Here is a 19,877-nt window from a genome sequence, read left to right as displayed (position 1 = left end):
TGCACCCGACTCCGGCCGGGCACCAAACTAAACTGAGGTGCCTTGGCCCGGGGGCGGGGTATAGGAGGGGGACCTAGTGCATCCTGGGAGGCTGAAAGCTTAACTCTTTGGTGCCCTGCGACTGACGTCACACCTATACCCCAAGGTATCCTGTGGATACCCTATGGACCCTGAAGTAGAAAGCATCATAGCCAGACTTAGAAATCTGCATTCTGCATCTGTCCAAGAAAAAGTCTTGTGGGCAATTGAGGCAGAACAAAGAAACAGACCTATAAAACTAGCGTGTGTGTATACACACACACACATATATATATATATATATATATATATATATATACACATACACACACACACATACACACACCCCATACATACAGAAATGTCCTCATACACTGAAGTCAGAGTGTCTCTCTCAAAATGTGCATCTTATTCGCATGAATAAAACTAGAAGCAACTAGAAGAAAAAACTAGAATAAAACTAGAAGACAACTGATCAATTTGCCATGCAATATTTGTACATCTGTGCAACCAAGTCTGAATCTGTACAGTGGCCACAGCTTTGCTCATGCCAAGTTCCATTGTGCTAAAACTGCATTTAAAATTAATTCCTATGTGGTTAAAAGTAGCACTTTAAGTGGTGTTTCGCTGTGTCTGGGATGCGAGGAAGACACTAAATTTAAAGAAAGGTATGGTGCACTACACCTCTCATAGCATCAGTTGCGGCTGGGTGTCTCGTGGCGTATCATATAGATGCTAGGTGTATGAGGACACAAAACAGGTATTTTGTAAAGTTGTATTTCAAAGGACAAAAAAAATGTAAATAGATAGAAAACACTCACAACTAGGTCTTTCCCTTCAACTTTGTTTATTGATGTACTAAACATGGAAAAAATACGAAGGATTCAAACACAAAATAATAAATCAAAAAACACAGCCTGTTACTCAACAGAATATATAATTTAACAGATGTGCTAATCAAGGCATACAGTACAACTTCAAATAAACACCAGCCTCTCACATCAAGTGCTCCGAGAAATGCTGCAAAGTGAGGCACAATTTTCATGCTCTTTTCACAATGCCTACAAAACATTACATATTTGTATAGGAATATTTAATAAAGATTTGCCAAATCAGCAGAAACGTTAAAAAAAAAACAAAACCACCCCACCGTATAAAGTGGCTTGCCAATAAGGAAAATGACATGAACAACTTATGAAAAAAGGAGCATGAAAATTTGCCTTAACACTTTGACATGCTATTTTCACATCATATGTACTGGGCAACCATTATAAAATAAAACTGCTACAGACAAATTAAAAAAAATAGCAACTGCAAGATCATATACAAATATGTAATGCATAGCACACATTGCTTAACCTAAGAGGAAGCATTTCAATTTGTACAAAGCATAAACAAAACTATACATCTTGTAATGATACCTGTAGAAGGCACCAAACCCTTCACTTTTATAGAGATACCAATATCTTTATTTTTTATTCATTCACATGTGGTAAAACATCTGAATCTCTTCCTAAGTGATTAGTGGATTTAAATTTGATTTTAAATAGCATATACAAAAAAATTACTTTCTAGTTCTACAACAAAAGCTTATAAATAAAAACCCAAAACCGATCACCACTATAAACTGCTTAAGTTAATGTTAACAGACACAAAATAAGCAATAAAATTTATACATTTCAAGTTCTCAGGACCAACATAATATGTAGTTCAAGTAACAATGATTACATATAGAACTAAAAAAGAAAAATGTTTAACAACACTTATAAGAAAAATGTTTGATAAACTTAAAGCCATTAAAATGGCATAGTGAACAGAATCCTAGCCACAACATTTTTATTTTACAGTCTACCAGCAAGCTGCAGGCCTCATTTTGGCTAGAATTTTTTTTCTTCTGTTTTTAAATAATAGGGTCAAATAAACAATACACAAAAGCTCAGGTGCTAGCTTTAAACAGAAGTACATTTAACAGACAAAATTGTGCCACTTTGCAGGTAGGTTGGTAACGCCACTATATGTGCAGCGTTTCCTTACACAAAATTATATAAAAAGAAACAAATCCTCTTCAAAACAAGACCAAGTACATCACTAAACACCATGAGCTCCTTTCTGAAGGGAATTCTTTAGGAAGAACAGATTTATTTCCCCCCAAAATCTTTTGACAATTAAATATTTCTTGCCAGCTCATTTATACTTTGATTTTTTTGTCACATTTGTTTCAAAATTACAAACTGTGAGCAATTACAGATCACCAGGATGACTGAACTGATCAGTAACATTATTATTAGACTAACCAGTCCCATTAAATTTGACTCTAAATACAAAATACTAAAGAAAACCTCAATTAATTTAAAACAAAAACAGCATCCTTTTTGTGAGTCACTTTCATTCCCTCCCAGCTTTAGAACAGTATCCCTCTCCAAAAATATCACACAAATATCGTGGAAAGTTTTAAAAGCTCACAGGGTTATCATATGAAGTAGATTTTGCAAAGTATTCAAGTCAAAATAGTTTGTTCCAGGACCAGTAAAAAGTTGTTCAAATTTTTTTATTTTAATTTTTTATAAAAATAGATGCTTTTTTTCATTTGAAACCCACATCAAAGAGGTTATCATCTCTTTGGCAAGGTACTACTTTATGAAAATTCTTCAGTAATCTTACAATAGGTTTTATAACTGAGGCCACCCTTGCCCCTAAACCCAAACAGTTACAACATAAAAAATAACAGTTACAACATAAATAGGTGTACATTTTATAAATAAAGGAAAAAAATTATATTATAATATATATATATATATATATATATATATATATATATATATATATCACATATACTCAAAAACAACTTTTGATAAACCGCATTGTAATACTTAGTTATGTAGTACAGAAAAAAAATCCCATTGAAAACACAAGTTGCTGTTCTTTTTTTTCTTCAAATTGCACAAGATCAAAGGCAATAATGTAAAAACAAAAAATAACTTTCTTCTCATTGCAGAAATAGTAAAAGGCCCCATTTTCAGGCGTTAGAATGCAATGAGACAGGTAAAAACCCTGTTATCTAGCGTTCATATTTAAACATAAAAGATAATAAATTCAAAGACTAATAACAAAATCTCACAAGTTCTAGGGTACAAGACCATTTTCTAACTTTGCCAACCTCTCACACTGCTTATATGAACAAATTGATCAAGTATAAAATGTATCAACTTGCCTTTGATGCTTGTATGTGTTAACAGGAGTGAGGTTAACTTAAGCTTTGTGCGTTTTGCTTGTTTTGAAAGACACCTGCAAAACTCTGTCACCAAGGCGATACCCGTTAAGGCTAGCAATTGCCATTGCTGCCTCATCATAGTTAGTCATAGTCACAAACCCAAAGCCTTTGCACTTGTTTGTGTTGAAGTCACGGATGACTTTAACATTAGTGACTGCTCCAAAGGGGCCAAACATCTGCCACAGGATGCTTTCATCTGCGTCGGGTGCCAAGTTGTACACAAATATGCACCATCCAGTGCCAGCATGTCCAGGAAAGTTTATTCCAGCCAAACTAGTCATGCCATCGATAGTCATTGGTGAGAACCTACTAGAAAAGTAAAATATGACATGTTAGATATTTCTACTATTAACATGTGAAAATGAAGATAAAATAAAGAATGCATTAAAGTGGTAAAAAATATTAGTGAAGAAGTGCTCATGCCAAACAAATTGATAGAATTAAAGCCATTTTAGTTACGCACAAAACTCATGCAAGAATAAATATTTAGGTGCAAATATTACATGGATTGAACAATATTTAAAAAAAAAAAAATGAGGGGAATGCATGCTACGTAAAATGAGAAAACGCACATACACGCTTAGCTCAATAATCACTTCCTCAAAGGCCCTTAATGCACACTGGCTTTCCTTTTGCATAAAACAAGCTTTGCAGAATGTAACATCTTCATTTTTGGCCACTAAAATTACTAAATGGACGATATAAACGATATCGATCATATAATTATCGTTAATTTTTCGATGCGTGGGCACGTATGGTCGTTATCGATATCGACCATCACCCGTACATGCAGGCCAACCTGGTCGATATCAACCAGTTTACTATAGGGACCTGCGGATCGCTATAGTTGTTGGTGGTGTGCTGGATGATCGATATATCTATCGTTCAGCATACCCAGGAGATCGAACGATATCGTTGTCGATCGTCCAGTCTGTACGCACCATTAAGAAGGTTTCTAATATCTGATCACATTCATGTTTAGAGAATACAGAAAAAGTTTCTCAGTGCAAAACATCCAAATATAGCAATATAATTTACACACAATACTGCAGACCAGTTCTTGTAAGTAAAACCGTAAGGGTTTGAGATATTCACAGCAATTTAGGTAAATAAATTATGATGGTTATGACTTGCACCAACATGTTTGGCCAAACAATCTACACTCTGTATTATCAAAGATATGCAAGTAGTCTATGCTTTGTATGTTGCTTCCTGAGAAAATTCTTGGCATACAACTCTCATCTGTGACCCCTCAAATTACATTTTGTTGAATATTTTCAAATGCAGTTAGAACTAGGGAAGTAGATTACCATGATATCACATCATTATCAATGACTGGTAATTTCACAGCGCATTGAAAACATGCATGCAAAAATAGAACTGACAAGTCTCTCCATTATAATAGTAAGATCAAGCTGTCTGCAGCATGGTTGGATTTGCTCATGTTTGCTGTAAGAGAATGCAGGAAGGACAGCCCATGGCTGCTTCGCAATGTTTTCCTCACTATCGACCAAACCATTACTTTACAGCAGCGCAAAAGACACATTACATAAACAAATATGTATGCTTAGACCCCATATGCTGTATATTATAGAAGCCATTTCTTATTTATAAGAACTGAGGTACATGTATGTTTTGTAGCCTTTTATAGAACGAAATTGCTATATTAGGATGTGCCATAATACTTGTTTTAATTGCTTATAAAAAAAAACCCTCAAACCTTACCAATTGTATTCTTTATTATCCTGTACAGTAGAACTTGCCAGTGTACAACACTTTATTACACTTCATTATCTTAAACATCTCAGTACATCAAACTATGTTGCCAAAGAAACTGCTTTGCTCACTATAAATACTTGCTTGGCATAACAACGTAACCACTCACTTGTATAAAAGTATGATTACCCTTTCATGCTGAATGCAGTACATTATGTAGAGTCCAATCTGCAATGTTTTTATTAGCTTGTACCAACTAGCATTAGCGTTATGAGTTTTGACTATACCGCAGATATATCACACAGTTAGTACCATTCTAACATTGTGGCCAGGTTATGATATCCAAATATAAATATTGTGTACTGCAAGTTCAAAATGTATTTAAGAAAGATTATTAAATTGAACAGAATTTAAAGATGACATGTATGGGTTTAAACTGCAGCCCTACCACACACACACACTTATGAGATGACAAATGACAGCAGCAGTCACAGTGATCAATAGACACCAGATGCATGGTGCAAACAAGACCAAATAGATGTCAACATGAATCTAGAAACAGTACACAACCCTGACATTCAAATGAAGGGGAGAATAAGCGACATTACATCCAAATGGACATTGTTTGCCAAGACCAATGAAAGTGCAGACATTATTTCATTACATGCATACTAGACATACAAATATGCAAACTTTAATTAGGACAAAGGCAACAAGAAGAAAAAATAATCTACAACAGTTTACCTCTTTATTCCTCCATAAGCCATATTGAGCAGATTGTCCAACCTGCAAAACATTTAGCAGATTGTTCAGTCTTGGCACATATCGCCTTTTAAATAAGTGTTCAGCTATGTATGTTTCTGGGATTGTCACTGAACGTACAAAAAATATTCATAGACCTTCAAGAAGCTATCAAGTTTTGTGTTTTTGTAACTATGAATTGAAAAAACAAAAACACGTGCACACAAATACAAGACAAGCTTTTGTCTTACGTATACTGTATGTAAGAGAATTCAAATCAACACAGACTTCTGAGAGGCAAGAGGGTGGGTCCAAATGATCACTAGATATTTCAGTAGAGGACTAGATAAAACTAGGCTTAAAGACAACTTTATGGGAAGAAAGACAGGGACTGTGGCATACATTTAAAGAGCATCAGTTAATCCCAAAGGCTATACAAAACCAGTAAAAAGCTCTAATTAAACCCGCCTTGTAGAAAACTGGAGAATGGTGCACTTTGGGGTCATGTGGTAGGTTGTTTTACAAGCGAATGCTAGCTTTAATATTTTAGAGGGACAAGAGGAAGAACAGATTGAGGCATGTTACGACTTGCTCTCAAACTAACTCAGCACAGTCTGGAGGATTGGACAGTACTAAAAGTAAATAATCCAATAATCATGGAAGTAGCAAGAGAAACAAATAAAAGTCAAAGATGATGCTTATGAGATGAGCTAGATCGGTGAAAGGCCAAAATAGGAAAACGCAGCTGTAATCTAAATGTACTCATCAGGCTTAGACTGTAGACACATTAAGGCTATCATCAATATCAAACCATGCAAATTTGGTCAATAAAACTGGTACAAATAGTAACCTTAATACATAACCCCCAAAACAGTGCATTGTCTTCATGGTATAAATGGAAGCCAGATCAAATAGGTAATTAACAGAAGACATGTGACATTGAAAACCAGCTGCCTTAAAAATCTTAAGGGGAATGATCAGAGATAGGCAAGTGTTTAATAATTACAATAATTGGCGCAATGACCGTAATTGTTGGTTCATCCTGACAGTTTACACATGCCTGCCAGAAGAGAGATCAGTCAGCTGACACTAAGAGCAGCAATGCCTGGTCTCTTTGCTCCTCCCCACTGAGGGTTTTTGCAGACAGGCAGCATGTTTACCAATACGTACTTTTCAAACCGAAACATGCAAGAGAAAGGGAGAACTGAGATGTTTGGGGGCTCATCAGAAAGCCTGAATATCAAATCATAACCTTTTTGGTGAAACTTTTCTTTAAATATGTAAAGAGATTTAATATTTGTGTGAATAAAGCCAAGTAAACCAGTATTGAGATGGAGGAATGCAAAGAATGAAAGGAAAAAACAAAACAAAAAAGAACAGGATTTCTGTCATCTTCCTTAGAAATATTACTGTGTTGGACACATTTTATTATGCATTGGGAACTCAAAAAAAGCACCTTTAGCTACAAGGACAGTCCGAGGCAGTGTTCTTCCCACGCTTAATTTTTTGGGACGTCCGCCCGGTAAAAATCCCCCACCGCTCGGTACTGTAACATCCTGAGAGTTGAGCTGCACTGAGCACTGCCGCCCAGGGGCAGAACTAGAGCCCACTAGTGTCCCCAAGGCCCCACAAGTGTAGGGCAGACCGCAGTGAGTAGCGGCCTGCCCTTCACAGAAACAAACACAAAGCCGCCAGCGGCAGCTGGGTGTTTGTTATAGCAGCGCAGCCAGCCAATGAGAGTCATACAGACTCTGATTGGCTGCTGCGGCCACAGAGGGAGCCGGCTGGAGCTCACTCATGAGCTCCCATTCCGGCTACCCGGGCCAGCGGTTGATGGCAGAGACGTCATGACGTTTCTCCCATAGTGCAGAGCGGGACGGGAGGCGCGGACAGTGGCGGTCGTCGGCTGGAGCGGGGATCAGGTAAGTTGTCTTTTTTTTTCTTTTGTGAGTATGCGTCACTGTATAAAGGGGGCTGCTACTGGGGGGCACTGTATAAAGGGGGCTGCTACTGGGGGGCACTGTATAAAGGGGACTGCTACTGGGGGGCACTGTATAAAGGGGACTGCTACTGGGGACACTACATAAGGGACACTATTTAAGCCTGGGTGCACTACATAAGGGACCAGTCTGGGGGCACTACATAGGGGCATTACTTCAGCCTGGGGGTACTGCATAAAAGAAAAGCTAAACTACAGGGGGCAATGCATAAAGGGGAAAACTACAGGGGGCACTGCATAATGGGCACTTTTGACTGAGAGCCAGTGGGGGAGCAGCCTGAGACCTGTCGGGATGGATTGGTAAGGGAGATACCACTTTTCCTGGCGCGCGCATAATTGCGGAAGCCCCCACCCGGCTACTTTTTGATGCAACCCGGCTGGAAAAATTTTCTGGGGAGAATACTGCGAGGCCTTACATCACTGCCTGCCATTACCAGCAATACTTCAGGAACCCCTAAATATAAAGGAAAGAGGTGGAAGTACTTTAAGGGGGGAATTTAATTAGCCTCGATAAGCCGCTTTTCAACAAAAAACGGCTCATCGCGCAATTTTGTATGCATCCTGCTATCCTATTAGCCGCGACACTTTGCAGGTGAAAATTCTCCATACCATTTGCCATAAAAAGTTTTTACCACCTCCTTAGTAGGTGAAAAGTTGTCCAACCCTTATTTTCCTTATGTCGGGACATGGTATAAAATCACTGGGACACACTCCTTAATGACTAATTCGGCAAAAACTATTTAATTAACTTAAGTCATTTTTGTGGTGAGAAAGTGCAGGAAAATCGGTTAATTGATGTTAATGTTAACAGGTTTTTTTTTTTTTTTTTAGATTGCAGGTGGGGTGTTAGAGGCATATTTTGAAGGTTTTTTAGAAGTCTTTGTCAAAAAAAACTTGCTTTCTATCATTACTTCATGGTTTTAGAAACATGCATATAACAGCCATTTAACACATTTTAAGAACCCCAAATACTTTTATTATCGCCACTAGGTACGCTTATATATTGTTATCCTATATCAGTTAGGCTTATTTTGGGGTACAGGAAGATTACCCCATTTTTTGTACGAATGCTGCCTTGCGACTTTTGTAATAGAATTGTGCAAACACACAGACCCTCATAGCCACGATAAGCAATAAAAACCTGCAAAGGGTGCCAAAGTATGCGTTAAATTAATGCATTATCGTGACTAATTGTATTCCCCCTTAATTGATATAAATGAAGATTGAACAAATCTTACTTGCTATGGAGGGAAGTCTTGGATACATGCCACATGGCATTTGAATTCGGCCTTTAATGCAAGGAAAAACACAGTAAACACTAAGACGCCCAATAGTTAAGACGCCCCCCAAAAATTTAATTCCCCCCTAAAAGTCATTGTTCCGAGTCCATACTTACTTGCATTGCTTAACTACTTTCCAGAAAGATACTGCCTCCATTTAGAAGTTTCAATGCATTTCAAATTTAAATAAAAATATACAAACTAGTAAAAAAAACCACCATCTCAATCTCCAGTGGGTATTATAAGTTTACCCCACCTGTACCTCAACCTATAGCACCTGCACTGTCCCATCAGTTTTTTTTTTTTTTTAAACTGCTAAATCAGAGGTTCCCAATCTCCTCAGTTACAGTCTACAATTTCAGGATATCCATGTTTGAGCGCAGGTGACTTAGTACCTCAGTCAATTTGATTTAACAATCTTCAATCAAGCATATCCTTAAAGTCTGGACTGTAATGACGGAGTTTGGGAACCTCTGCGCTAAATGCTACTCTACAAGTCTATGCCCTAATTTGCCTTTCTTCATCTCCACAAATTCCAGTACAATATCGATCATCTTTGCTCAGCTACCTGTGCAGTCTCCCCTTTTCTACTGGCTCTTTTAGTCAGTCAACTGGTCACCTCTCACTCTACTCCTCTGTACAGGCAATCCTGCCAACCTTATACAGATCTCCCACTTTTCATAATCGCTTTTTATCTCCTCCATAAGTTTGTGGGTTAGGTTGCCAAATTATTGGGAGTACATGGGACACCAAGGATTAAAATATGCACTTCATATATGCAAGTTTCAGTCTGTGTGTGTATTTTTAAAATGTGGTTAGCACAAGATATACTCCTTCAAAACTTACTTTTTTTCCCCCATAAGGGGTAATAAACATTCATCTGGTTTCACTTTATTTGTATAGGTCTTAAAAAAACATACATTTCTGAATAAAATAATTTATAGTTTAACGGAATAAGCCAGTATTGGTTTATCCGCTGTCACAGTTTTAACATGCTCTAATATTGGATGCTGGGATGTGTAGCTCCACAGCAGATGGAGGGCCTTATTTTTAATACCCCTGGTATATAGCATTCGGGATTTTTACAACATAAGAGAAATTAATTCTACAATTAAATTACAAGGTGAAAAGTGTTTGAGCACATGAACCATCACACCAATATATCCTTGTTGACATTCCAAAACCATTGAAATTAGTATGAAGTTGTCCCACGTTTGCTTCTATAACAGCATCAAGAATGAGTAGACTTTTAGACTTTTGAACATGGTTGGGGGAGGGGTGGAGATATGATTTATTCAGCCACAAGAGGTGGTCACTGATGTTGGGCTTTAAGGTCTGGCTCGTGACCAGTATTCCAATTCATTCCAAAGGTATATGATTGGGTTGAGGTCAGGGCTCTGTGTAGCCCTGGCAAGTTCTACCACACCAAAATCTGCAAACTTTTTTTGTTGGACCTTGCTCTGTGCATGGAGGCATTGTCATGCTGAAACAGGTTGGGGCCTACCCTAAAATTTGCCGGAAGCACACAATTCTCTAGGAAGGGAGAGGCAACCTGTGGCACTCCAGCTGCTGTGGAATTACACATCCCAGCAGGGCTGTAACTAGGGTAGTGCATACTTGCCTACTTTTGAAAAAACATTTCAGGGAGATTGTGAAAGCAACACCTATGAGCGCGGTGGTAAAGTGGGCGTGTACTGCTACATCTGAGAGGCGTGTCATAAAATTGATTTACATCCACATGTAAATGAGCCCCAAAGCAGTTAGTAAGATCTACTTGTTGATTAAAACACACTGATACTTCTTAGAAAATACATGTAACCATAGGGATCATTGTGCCTTATAACGAATGCAGGCAAATTATACTAATGATCACATTTGAATGTATATATCTGTTTTTTCTTTTATATAAGTGTCATAATGGGGGTAAGGTGAAATGAGGAAGATTGGTAGACTCTTCAGGGAGACTGCTGCTATTTCATGGAGTCTCCCTGACAATGAGGGAGAGTTGGCAAGTATGGGGTAGTGCGATCTGTGCCATAGCACAGGGCACCACAGGGCGGGGGCACTGTTCGGGCCTGTCAATTCTGTTAATCATCATTCTCACGTGTAGCTTCCTCTTTTATCCCCAGCATGTCCTGGCCTCCCATATCTCTTCCCTGGCTCTTCCCCATGAGGTCATGGTCTTTTTTTGGGGTGTTTCATCTTGTGTCTTTATTTGAAAAATAGGAGGGGGGGTGGGGGAGCACAGATGCTCTTTCTGGCACAGGGCACCAAAAAGTCTAGTTACGGCTCTGCATCCCAACATGCCCTCTCACAGTTTTAGTAGGCCCTAACAGTAAAACTGTGGCAGGGCATGCTGTGATGTATAGTTCCACATTAGTTGGAAAGTCTGCTCTAGGATGCCACTATATGCTGTAGTAATAAGATTTTCCTTCATAAGAACTGAGTGGTCCAGACCAAATCATGAAAAAACACAAAACTACTAACAGATCTTGCCCATTATTTCTGTCACCAAAGATTAAAAGCAGGAAATACGCATTTAGGCAGGAAGCATCCTCCTGGAAGCTGCCATACAGGTTCATCTCTCATACTGCCAGATTTTCAGTGCAATTCATTCCACCAGAGAATGAAAATACACTTCTCCACAGGCCAATAGGGGTGTGCTTTACACCTCTCCAGCTGACATTTGTCATGGTGCATAGTCAAAGCTTGTGTAGAACTGCTCAGCCATGTAAATCCAGTCCACAAAGTTCCTGATGAACAGTTTTGTGCTTACGTTGCGTCTAGAGGCAGTTTGGAGCTCTGTAGAGACTGCTGCAACCAAGTACAGACTATTTTCACACGCTAGGAGCTTCAGCTCTCTGCGGCCTTGTTGTTTGAGGTTGTGTTTTCAATCACTTCACAGCTTAGTTATTGCACCCACATGGTTTTACTACATTATAATAGCACTTACGGCTGACCAGGGCAGCTCCAGAGGAGCAGAAATTTGACAAACTGACTTGATGGACTGCTGAAAATCACTGAGAATGACCCATTTGAATGCTTGCTTTTATGCACCTGCTAGTAATGAGTGACCAAAATGGTCAAACTAATTAGGCGTATACACTTAGACGGTCAATAATTGCTGCTGCCCAGTCTGTAAATAATTATGAATTAATTTTCAAAGTACAAAACTCCGGAGTGAAAAAGATTAAATTAAAAACCATTGCCAATCTTCCCACAGAGTTTTAGCTAGTACACCCAAAGATTAGGATTCCCTCAAAGATCAGACTGTACGATTCTCCAAGAAAATCACACTGAACAGAAAACATACTTCCACGAATATATACAGGCCTCTGTCAGCACAGTAAATAGTTTATATCATGACTCTCAACTGAAAGACTGAACTAGTTATAGCTTTCATTCTGGAAACGCTTGACTACTGAAACAATGAATTCTAGTCTGTGAGACTAAAAACGGTAAATCACTATATTTCTAGAATATAAACAGCAATAAAACCACACTATTATCATATTATATCAAATGTTAAAACAATGGTACGAGTGATTTTCCAAAAGATGAGTCCACGTGAAACTTTGCTAAAACAAGGGCATTTTGCGCACCAAGGAGTTTGCGAATTAGCCGCACCAAGCATTCTGCAAGAGACTCTTAAAATATGCGATTTATTCGCATCATTAATGCGACAAATACAATGCAAAGGTACACTGAATACTGACATTACATGTAGGTTTTGTTTATGACTAATTCGCTAATCTGGGTAAAAAGGCAAAAGGCCGTTCCGATACAAGCAAACCATGCCATGCCTCACACCATCACACCATGTATTGTTGTGCTTAATCTGACTTTATACTAATTTCTTTGCGACATAAGTACTAATCTAGAGAGGGCCTGGTACACTAAGCAAATTGAATGCATCTAGTATGTGAATAAGAGGCAAAACTGGGGAAAAAGTAAAATCACTACCGATGGTGAAGTGTATATCACGCCAAATGGTGCAAGAAAGCTAGGCGACACCTATACTAGATGTCATTAATCCTCTGGAAAAAACATGTGAATATGTACAACTACTGAAGATGGGCCAAAATTAAATCATGTATTGGGCCAATGATCTTGATCACATAAATGGGGGCAATTCAATTGTTTTGGGCACTCCACGGCTGGGCACTCCAGTCTATACAACTGGGCATCCGGCGCAGCAATTCAATTGTTGCTCCGTTCGAACGCCTAAAGCCGTGGGGGGACATTTCTTCTCGCAGCCTCTGGAGGTGCAATTAGAAATGTGTGCAAAGTTCGTAGTCTGGGCACCCTAACAGTGGTCTGGGCCCTAACCACTTCTTTAGACTGGTTTAGCTGCTTTGCGCACCTAAACCCGGTGCTTTTAGGTGCCTTAAATACTTTGGGCGCCCTAATGGAAAAACTAATTGCTCCGTTGGGCACCTATTCGTATAGATGCCCAGCAGGGGGCATGCAAAACAATTGAATTGCCCCCAGCAAATCTACATTACAAAGTCAAATTAAATAGGAACATTTTGGAATGGCCAAGGTAAGTCCATTCTATTTTTGAACTAACCATGCATCAACACTCTTAATCACCAATAAACTTAAGCAGTGATGTGAGGAGGATTGGGTGATCATTCTTGAAATACAATGCAATACAAACTTCTACAGAAAATATGACTTCAACTCACCGCTGCAAATGGTAGTGTAGTTTATGGAGTATATTCATTTTTAAACTCTTAGCTTCTTCAAGCTGGCTAATATTTTAATTTCTGCTGTACCATTCAAGGAATATACAAAGTAACAGTGAAACTTCATGTATCATGACGACCGTAAACATGAAAAAAAAAATTATATATAATATATATATATATATATATATATATATATTAGGGTGGTCCTTAAAGATAAAAGTCCAAAGATCTGAAGTCTTACCCCCTGGGTGTGATGTATCTATGGTTGTAATACCTTATGTAAAGTTTCATAAGGATTGCCAAGGTTCTAGTGGTGTCACATGGAATTTGAAAATTTATCAAAATGATTAATTATTACTGTTGCAGGTCACTTGAAGTTGTAACTGTACAGACTGTATGCTTGCAGTAAAAGGATGATTTTTTTCAGTTTTTAATGGTAGTATTTCTTTTTCAGGTACTGTTGAATTGAATTTTGCAAAATTGAATTGATGAAAAAAGATGTCTGGTGGTGCTGTAACATGTACTGACACTGATATCTGGCTTGTTGGTCAACAACTTGAAGTGATGACAGGAAAAAAGCTGCTGTCTAATGGTGATGCAGACATTCAACATTTTAGCAAGGAATGAAGACCAAAAGTTCTGCAAGTTGTGGAGGAACATAGAAAAGTTTCCAGATGCTGCAAAGGCAACAGTTACCTCAAAACTATCATCCAAGTAAAAGCTGTAACTGATCAGTGCTTTTTTTTTTTTTTTAACACACATTTTGGAGTTATTATTGGTTTAAATACAATGTGTATATTGGGCACTGAGTAGTACATGTATTTTTGTATCATGTACGGTACACAGCAATTGCTCTTTTCAATGCGACACCTGTAAATATTATTGAAATAAAGTCACATTATGCACATAAGGCATATTTTTCACGTACTTCAATATAAGGTGGTAAGACTTCAACATATTTGAAAAATGCAAAACATGGTACTTTAAGATCCACCCTAATATACATACAAAATGATAATATATATATATATATATATATACATACACACACACACACACACACACACACACACATATATATACATATGCACACACAATCAGGTGCATAAATATTGGGACATTGACAGAATTTTCATATTTTGGCCTCTATTCACCACCACAATGGCTTGGAAATGAAACAAACAAGATGTGCTTTAACTGCAGACTTTCAGATTTAATTTGAGGGTAATTAAATCCAAATCAGGTGAACGGTATAGGAAATTACAACGGTTTCTATATGTGCCTCCCACTTTTTAAGGGGCCAAAAGTAATGGGACAAACTAAACAATCCTAAATCAAACATTCACTTTTTAATACTTTGTTGCAAATCCTTTGCAGGCAATTACAGCCTGAAGTCTGGAATGCATAGACATCACCAGATGCTGGGTTTCACCCCTGGTGATGCTCTGCCAGACCTCTACTGCAAATGTCTTCAGTTCCTACTTGTTCTTGGGGCATTTTCCCTTCAGTTTTGTCTTCATCAAGTGAAATGCATGCTCAATCGGATTCAGGTCAGGGGATTGACTTAGCCATTGCATAACATTCCACTTTTTAGCCTTAAAAAACTGTTTGGTTGCTTTTGCAGTATGCTTTGGGTCATTGTCCATCTGCACTGTGAAGCGTCATCCAATGAGTTCTGAAGCATTTGACTGAATATGAGCATATATTGCCCGAAACACTTCAGAATTCATTCTGCTGCTTTTGTCAGCAGTCACATCATCAATAAATACAAGGGAACCAGTTCCATTGGCAGCCATACATGCCCACGCCATGACACTACCCCCACCATGCTTCACTGATGGTATGTTTTGGATCATGAGCAGTTCCTTTCCTTCTCCATAATCTTCTCTTCCCATCACTCTGGTACAAGTTGATCTTTCTCTCATCTGTCCATAGGATGTTGTTCCAGAACTGTAATGGCTTTTTTTAGACGTTGTTTGGCAAACTCTAATCTGGTCTTCCTGTTTTTGTGGCTCACCAATGGTTTACATCTTGTGGTGAACCCTCTATATTCACTCTTGTGAAGTCTTCTCTTGATTGTTGACTTTGACACATATACACTTACCTCCTGGAGAGTGTTCATTATTTGGCCAACTGTTGTGAAGGGGTTTTTCTTCACCAGGGAAATAATTCTTCTGTCATCCACCACAGTTGTTTTCCGTGGTCTTCCGGGTCTTTTGGTGTTGCTGAGCTCTCCGATGCGTTCTTTCTTTTTAAGAATGTTTGATTTTTCAGCCTAATGATGGCTTGCTTCACTGATAGTGACAGCTCTTTGAATCTCATATTGAGTGTCGACAGCAACTGATTGCAAATGTCACACCTAGAATCAACTCCAGACTTTATACCTGCTTAATTGATAATGAAATAACGAGGGAATAGCCCACACCTGTCCATGAAATAGCTTTTACAGTTGATAATCCCATTACTTTTGGCCCCTGAAAAAGTGGGAGGCACATATAGAAACCGTTGTAATTCCTACACCGTTCACCTGATTTGGATGTAATTACCCTCAAATTAAATCTGAAAGTCTGCAGTTAAAGTGCATCTTGTTTGTTTCATTTCAAAGCCATTGTGGTGGTGAATAGAGGCCAAAATATGAAAATTCTGTCAATGTCCCATTATTTATGCACCTGAGTGTGTGTGTGTGTGTGTGTGTGTGTGTGTGTGTGTTTTCCAGATTGCTTGTTGACCAAAGCCCTATTAAATAGCTCATCAAGTAGTAAAAAAAAGTTTTTAACTACTGAATCAACTTTCCAGTATTCACCCTTTCCTTTCTAATATGGCTTCAAAACAACCAGAATGCCCCAACTATTTAGAAACTTTCAATAAGCTGTCTAAACATATCGATTTGGACCCCTCCAGATCAACCGCCCAATTCCACCTTCACACAACCATTCGTTAAAATGTGCCAATAAAGCATTTTCACACTGTAAAAGATTTCTCAATTTGACTAATAAGGTTTTTTTCCTATCTTATGACATACAGAAAATTAAACACACTAAAAATAGCCCCCCATGAAAATTTACAAATCTTCTTACACTTCTCAGGTCAGCTGCAACATTTAGAAATGCAATGCCCCACTTGAACACTTAGAATTTTTCTACCACTTATCCTTTTTAAAATCGCTTTTTATATCTCAGTCATTCTAAAGACCAACATGCGGGAAGGGAACATAAGTGTACTTTGAGGTCTAGGACTGGTCACACATATAGTGTTTGATCCATTTAGGCGTGAGTAAGTGCAGCTGTATTCCGCGCTTACCGTACTGCCGGACTCACATTTTTGTTCGTAGCCACATAGGACTGCAAGCAAAAATGTGGTAGTCCAGGGTGAGAATTGTATGCAGTTATAATGGCAACTCGCACACATCGCACCTAATTGGATCGAGCCCATGAACTGAAGCAGCAAAATAACAATCGCCTTTCAGTAAAAAGAAAACACTTAAATTCCTTTAATACTGGTATCACATCCCCTCAAGACTGAACAAAATTCTGACCAACTGGTCAATACTGTTCCTCCATTTACAGCTTACTTTAAAAAACCACCCCCTTGACAGGCTTTGGAACTACAGTATACATAATGAAATACTGCGCAAAGTTTAATTTTGTTGCATGTAAGTATACAAATAGCGCTTTGATGCCGCCAATAGTGTTTTAGGTTTTTGTTTAAAACCTGAAGTCTAATTTTCACACACATCAACAGGTCTACACTTTGAAGGTGCTCCTGGTAATAAGAGTGTAACTGAAAAATATAGTGCCCTTACTGGGTCACATTTATTTTTAAATTAAGAGCAAAACTTACCAGAAGTTACTACCACAAATTTAGCATGCAACAGAAGGATCAGTACACCAGATCAGCCTCAGACTGCTCATTAAGTTGTCTCAGTTGTTTTCTTGAGCCCGATCTCCAGTTTAAAGTGATGGGAGATCACAGGGAGATATTCAATTGATTTATAATATCGTGCCCAATGAGGTCGGGTTTAGCCGTGTAAAAACATGACCAAAGTGCTGGGCGCGATCGTGAAAAGCGCCGTTCGGGCGCCCAAACTGGTCTCTTTTTTGTGCACTTCAGCAGGCCAGCCCTGCGGGGTGCAAGCTAAATACCTGCACTGGCAGCTGTTCGCACCCGGCAGGAGCAACAATTGAATAGCTCCATCGGGCGCGAAGGGGAGACACTTGCCGGCGGAAACAATTGAATTCCACCCTTTACATCCAAATACATGACAGTGTACAAAATACAAATAATAAAATATGCCTGTAATGAATGTGTCATTTCTGGGCTCATCATTATCTGACTTAGATATCTGCAATTTGTGTACCACATATACTTCACCTTCCCCCACTCAAATGACCTTGCAATGCTATGTTAACAAATAAAAAAGTACAAAGAAAAGCCATTCTTTTCTGTGTCGTGACAAGTTGCAGTACGCATCCGCATGTACGGACTTAGAATAGGGGGTGCCAGGGGCACAAAAATGCAACTAGGGGTTGATTCAATTCAGCGCAATGTTGAATAGCCCCAGAAAGGAGTTCCCAGAGCTAGGTAACTGACCACGCTATTAAGTCAGACTACAGGATTTCTTGCACTCTCCTGAGGTGTGGGCAGAAATCAGACTTTAGTGTCGGTCATGATGCTGTTTTCTGCCTTAGCATGGCGCTAACAGCCTCGCAGCTGGCACTTTAGTTGCGCGAACAGAAATTCTCTGACAAAACACCCAGACTCAGGTGTGGTAACCGGAATTCTACGACTTAAGTGGTTCTAGACGACTTAACAGCGCGGTCAATTGAAAAGCTCCAGGAACAACTTCCCGGGACTACTCAACGTCGCACGGAATTGAATTGTCCCCTATGATTTAGTGGAATATATTGCTCTACTGTAATTCTCAAATGAGATGAAAACATTGCAACTGTTGCAGGGCATACAATTTAAGAAGCTTGACAAGCTACCACATCTACTGATTCTAGGTTAGGTTCACTAGCTTTGTAGCCTAAGTGTAGAATGAACAATAGTTTTCATAAGGTTGTGCAATATAAAAAAAATACATAAGTAAAAAAAAATAATCACATTTTTCATTACTTACCCTCTTCATTTCCAAGAATAAATGTTACTCATCCTGCATCACCTAAAATTTTCCTGAATAGTTGATGTTTCTGGGAACCTCATATAGGGAATACATATCTGGTTTATAGAAGGGCCACCTCCAGTGTTCTCCGCAGGCTGTTTTCTGCGGGCGCATCGCCCGGCTGAAACAGTCTGCCGCCCGACATTTTTCCCCGCCGACCCCAACTGTGGAACGATGGCCTCTGAAGTGACCGGAGGCTAAAGAAGCCTCCAATTGCTTCAGAGGCCAGCGTTCCCAGTGATGCACTGCGCGGGTGACATGACGTTATCCGCAATGTGAGGAGCCTACCCCGTGCGCCTGCTGGATCTAGTTAGACAGCGGCCAGCAAGTAAAGGCAAGTGCTGGGCTGGGACCAGGACCAGTCTGGGGGCACTACTTAAGTCTGGGGGCACTGTATAAGGGACACTATTAAACCTGGGGGCACTACATAAGGGGCCAGCCTGGGGGCACTATATAAGGGGCCAGCCTGGGGGGCACTTCATAAGGGACACTATTAAACCTGGGGGCACTACATAAGGGGCCAGCCTGGCAGCACTGCATAAGGGACACTATTTAAGCCTGGGGGCACTACTTCAGCCAGGGGGCAATGCATAAGGGCAAAGTTAAACTACAGGGGGCAATGCATAAAGGGGAAAACTACAGGGGGCACTGTATAATGGGCACATTTGACTGAGAGCCAGTGGGGGAGCATTCTGAGACCTGTCAGGCTGGATTGGTAAGGGAGATGCCCCTTTTCCCGGCGCGCACATAATTGCGAAGGCCCCCACCTGGCTACTTTTGGATGCGGCCCAGCTGGAAAAAATTTCTGGGGAGTACACTGCACCTCATATTTCTTTTGGTGTTTAGTGATCATAATCACTAGACAAAACAAATAGGGGCACTGCCCTCTTTCAAACAAGGGAGCCACAATTAAGCAACATGGATGGGACAAGTAAGTGGAAGTGTAAATGATGTGGGACAGGTATGTGGAGGTGTTGTATTGGTGGTAGAGGGGTTTTAG

The 19,877-nt window shown here is 39.3% G+C and overlaps 1 protein-coding gene across 7 annotated transcripts in view; it reads right to left on the bottom strand.

Moving 5' to 3' along the window:
- Window positions 1–846: 846 nt before the first annotated feature.
- ELAVL2 (ELAV like RNA binding protein 2) overlaps window positions 847–19,877 on the bottom strand; it is a 218,045-nt gene continuing 199,014 nt past the window's right edge. For 3 of the 7 annotated variants that reach the window (XM_088472609.1, XM_088472610.1, XM_088472608.1), the window contains exons 7-9: window positions 8,984–9,034; window positions 5,750–5,791; window positions 847–3,598 (exon numbers count right to left, since the gene is read on the bottom strand). In XM_088472609.1, coding sequence (XP_088328735.1) covers window positions 3,268–3,598; window positions 5,750–5,791; window positions 8,984–9,034 — 424 coding nt within the window. In that variant the 3' untranslated portion in view covers window positions 847–3,267. The remainder of the gene's footprint in view (window positions 3,599–5,749; window positions 5,792–8,983; window positions 9,035–19,877) is intronic. The other 4 variants (XM_088472611.1, XM_088472612.1, XM_088472614.1 and 1 more) reach the window with 3 other exon arrangements.

The sequence above is a fragment of the Taudactylus pleione genome, unplaced genomic scaffold (assembly GCF_031769625.1).
Source record: "Taudactylus pleione unplaced genomic scaffold, aTauple2 ptg000127l, whole genome shotgun sequence".
NCBI lineage: Eukaryota > Metazoa > Chordata > Amphibia > Anura > Myobatrachidae > Taudactylus > Taudactylus pleione.
Note: the sequence above shows the minus strand (reverse complement) of the source record. Positions and strands in the feature narration are given on the sequence as shown.